Raw genomic sequence first — 4,834 nt, forward strand, 5'->3', positions numbered from 1 at the left:
TGTGTGTTTCGGTGTGTGTGAGCGTTTGTCAAGTCTGACATGACAAACATCCTCCCCCTCCAGAATTTGTCACCTAGGCAACCCCACGCCTCAAAGCTCAACCCTACCTTCCAACGTCAAAGTGAAGCCGAGTTGGAACAAACAGAGTCAAAAGTTTTCAGAGACACCCTTTATTTCCCTTTTATCCAGCTGCCAGGTGACAGAGGTAGGACACAAGATTGTTTTTTCTTTCACTGTCTTAAAAATGTGATCATTTTTTAGGTGACTAGAGGTACTGAACGCCGAAGCAATGAAGTGACGTATATTGTACATGGAGGGTTATCACAACGAGCCCCTGACACAACACGGATCAGGATCAGGATCAGGATCTGAATTTTCATTTATTCCGCCAAGTAAGGTTAACAGTCTGAAAAAAATATATAAAAATGAAATAAAATACAAGAAAATAATGATAAAAATATCCAAATACTGAAATAGCCAAAACATAAAAACATTCAGTGTGATTCTATGTACAGGATAAATTATTGGTATTGATAGGTACTATCTAACATCACATAGTTTATCATGTTAAAACATCTTAAAATAAGATGTAATGTGGAAGCAAACCAAGAAGTGACGGAAACAGGTTCAAGAGGTAATTCGAGCTGGAAATGAACACCTCCAGCTCAACTGACAACACCTCCATTGGTCAAGGTTCCCAGCAGGGTTGAGTCACAACGACGCCGCAGGACCTGAAGGTAGAATATAGCAGGAAAAGTAATGTCAAGCTCGTTCAACCTGCTGTTCCTGTCCAACAATCCTTCCTTTGTCATGCGTCATGCACAGATCACTGTAGATTCAAGATTCAAGAGGTTTATTCGTCACATACATATACATACCTTCATACATATATGCAGTGAAATGTAATGCAACGCACCCGGCACACGGTGATAACACACAATATGTCCGAGGGGAAAATTTATTTCTAATAGACCAACTAACTGACTCCTAAAACGTAATACAGTAAGTCGAATAATACTTACAGAATAAAATTAAAATATATAAAATAAAATAAAATAAAATAAAATAAAATAAAATAAAATAGATAAATGGAATATGCTTATGTATATGGAATAGGCAATTATGTATATACAGATATGTGGCAGGCGACCGCAAGGGGCGGCGCCACTATCGCCACGGTAAGGTGAAGTTTGAAGCAGTGGAAAAACTGTCTCCTTCGAGCAATATTAACATAAGAGCTGGGCCAAGCACTTCTCCCGTACGCACGAGAGACGGAGAGAGTCATCAAGTCCTCAAGAAATAAATAAAAATAAATGAATGCATTTTCAAACGGGTCGCCCAGTTGCCCGAGGTTGTCTCGGTCTGGAGAAGCGTGATGTGTCTCTTGCTGTCACGGAGGAGAGAGAGAGAGAGAGAGAGAGAGAGAGAGAGAGAGAGAGAGAGAGAGAGAGAGAGAGAGAGAGAGAGAGAGACGCTGAGACACAAAAAAACAAGGTGTTTCAGAAGCAGAGCAAAAGCCGTCTGCTGTCAGACAATCTAGACCAAAATATATCCATAGTGAGATGGTCAGAACCCTCGGGTGAGAAAAAAATGGCTGATTTGACGGTTGAACGTTGAAATGCTGGAGAAAGGTAGAAGTGGAGTGAGAGGAAAACATTGCATTGAAACGGATGAATAAGTCTTTCTGTTGGAATTATTCAAAGCCAAGCCTTTACTAAGCATGACCAAACATTTCCGTTACATTTGTATTCAAAGTGAAGATCAAATGCTTTTCAATAAACTTCAAAATACATGTTTACACAATTTCCTTTTAACATTTCCACATTGCATTTTTCCTTTCCATCAAGCCGTTGTGCTGCGACTAGAGAAACCACATACACATAGGCAAAACACAATAATACATGCAGAGAAAGGCAAATCTCTCTCTCTCTTTCTCTCTCTGTCCCAGAGAGGAAGGGAGAGGAAAAATATAAAGTTGCCGCCACGGAATAAGCACCCACACGCATCGTGGCCAGAGGAAGTCACAGTCATGAGTCAAACGCTCCGAGCAGGACGGCCCGCTTGGCTTTTACAGCGGCAACTATGGCCAGCCGCTCCGCCACGCTGTTCAAATAGCGGCGTAAAAGAGAGCAGTGCACTGGTTTTGTCTATTGAAAAGGGGGGAGGGGCTGCGGGGCAAGGGCTTCCTTATGACATCGATCCCCTTTTCAAGGCCAGAAAGGCCTGAGATGTTGTGTTTTCTTTCATTTTGTTTCATTCTTTTCTCCGCAGGAGAGGGTGTTTTTAATTCACTGTAAATGAACGGCCTTCTCCTGCTTATAATGGCTCTGGACAATAAAAGTTCTGAAAGCGAAACAATGCACCTTTGCAAATGCATGCCCGTGGCCTTGAGTGATGGCTTTTCAGAAAATCTCCCCTCACGTTTTCTCAGAAACTTTGGGAGCGTGAAACTGGGAGAGGATGCGGACGAGAAATTGAACAAACTGGCAGGTTGAGAAACCGGTCTTCCATCGTCCATTGGAGCAGTTCATTGTTTGTGCCCAAGATTTGCCGCCACCGGCTCAAGCTCATTCAAGCTCATTTGGGCGTCAACATGAGCTTGAAACGGTGTGCGATCCAATATCTGAAAGTTACAGTGTATGTTCACAATCAGGGTTTGTTGGTTAAATTGATCTTGCGCATATATGGAATATGACTGATTGTCATGACTCTGGGTAGATCAGTTAAAGGCATCATGGGAATATCTGGTGTGAAACCTACTGTGGGTATGGTGTGCACCCTTGGAATGGGCCATACCAAGGGTATGGGGCTTCAATGACTGTTTTCACCCTAGCTGAATATAAAGTTCAGTATTTTCTTCTTCTCTTCTCCACCCTCCACAGTTCAACAGATCTCTCCTTCCACTCCTGTTGACCTTGTGACCTGGTGGGGAAGCGACCATGAACTGGTCGGCGCTGGAGGCCCTCCTCAGCGGGGTCAACAAGTACTCCACGGTGTTCGGCCGCATCTGGCTCTCCATGGTCTTCGTCTTCCGCGTCATGGTGTTCGTGGTGGCCGCCCAACGCGTGTGGGGCGACGAGAGCAAGGACTTTGTGTGCAACACGGCGCAGCCCGGCTGCAACAACGTCTGCTACGACCACATCTTCCCCATCTCCCACATCCGCCTGTGGGCGCTGCAGCTCATCTTCGTCACCTGCCCGTCGCTGCTGGTGGTGGGCCACGTCAAGTACCGCGAGATGAAGGATCTGAAGTTCACCGCCTTGCACAAGGGCAACCACATCTACGCCAACCCTGGCAAGAAGCGTGGAGGGCTGTGGTGGACCTACCTGGTGAGAGGAAAAAATTCACAGTTTGTTTATGCTATCATCCCCACTTGATGCAAGAGGAACAATAAGATGCTTGAAGGTCCCGAGAGATCTCATTTTCGGGTTTTTTCCAATAGGGCTAGAAAAAATGACACATCCCTCCAAAGGCAATTTTGCCAGAATACCTCTCAAAAAGATTCCCAATACAAAACACCTGACAGGAGTTATGCAAATTCTATGCCGGAGCCAGTTTCAACTCGCCATCTTTGACCTATCCTTCGCACTAATCCACACATGGACACTGCCCAGTTTGAGAGACACGTTGCTCAGTGTGAAACCAGCCGGGAGATGTGGGGGAAAAATGAAAATGGGAAAACTGGAAATATATGTGAGCTGTTGAAATGTTCACATCATCTAAAGAAATCCTCTTGCATATACGTAGTATAGTATGTCTCATTTCACAAAAAGAAATGTTGAAGAGAAATACTCCTGTGACCCCAAGCCATTACGGCAACACTCAAGAGATTTAAAAGGCTAACACCCAATGGATTGTAGTTCAGTATTGAAATACTTTTAAGAAGAAGAATCTTTAATTATCATACAACACATACGCTTTGGATGGGGGCCGGTGAAATGGTTCCTCTGCATTGAACCCATCCTGGCTTGTCCTTCCTCCGGGGGGGCAGCATTCATTGACATTCCCAGGGACCTGGTGACGAGTGTCAATCACTGGTCAGACGATGATGTGTGCATGTTTTTGGTGGGGGTCCTTACTGACGTTAGGTGGAGGAAACCCCATGTGAGCACAGGGAGAACATGCAAACTCCACACAGAAAGGCTCCTATTTGGGAGATAACCCGCCGGAGCACGGTGCCAACAGCGCCCCAGGCGGGAATCGAACCCAGGACCTTCTTGCTGTGAGGCAGCAGTGCAATGCATTGGGCTACCGTGCCACAGTGTCGGCTTGCTCTGTGTGATTGTGTTCCCTTGTTACCTCTAGGTTAGCTCATATGGTTATATTATTTTAAAAAGCTCTTTAAAAGTCTCCAACTGAAGCCAGCCGAGACTCGATCCATATATACAGGTAGTACCGTGGAGGTCTGACAGGATACTAGTACTTATTTAATTACTTCAAAAGTTTAACTGCAATTTAAATGCAATTAATTAATTTTAAACATCCATTACTGAAATAACTAATACACTGTCTGATCGCGCCCTGGTGGGTTTTCTCCCGATGAGGGGTCTTTCTGTGTGGAGTTTGTATGTTCTCCCCGTGCTCACATGGGGTCTCCTCCAGGTAACATCAGTAAAAACCTGCACCAAAAACATGCAGAACAACGTCGTCTGACCAGCGATGGAAATTCATAACTGGTCCCTGGGCGTGTCACTGTAGGCTGCCCACTCCTCCTGGCTGCTCCCCGGAGGAAGGACAAGCCAGGAGGGGTTAAAAAGCAGAGAACTCATTTCACCACCACCACCACCACCATTTCAAGCGTGTGTGTCAGTCACACACATGAATGCATGCTTTA

At 45.0% G+C, this 4,834-nt stretch overlaps 1 protein-coding gene across 1 annotated transcript in view; it reads left to right on the forward strand.

Annotated features, from left to right (window-relative positions):
* Positions 1-2,939: 2,939 nt before the first annotated feature.
* gjb9b (gap junction protein beta 9b) overlaps positions 2,940-4,834 on the forward strand; it is a gene marked incomplete at its 5' end in the record, with an annotated part of 3,334 nt that continues 1,439 nt past the window's right edge. The window contains one exon of the mRNA XM_080000828.1: positions 2,940-3,329. Coding sequence (XP_079856954.1) covers positions 2,940-3,329 — 390 coding nt within the window. The remainder of the gene's footprint in view (positions 3,330-4,834) is intronic.

Source organism: Zeus faber (genome assembly GCF_960531495.2).
Source record: "Zeus faber genome assembly, chromosome: 1".
Taxonomy (NCBI): domain Eukaryota; kingdom Metazoa; phylum Chordata; class Actinopteri; order Zeiformes; family Zeidae; genus Zeus; species Zeus faber.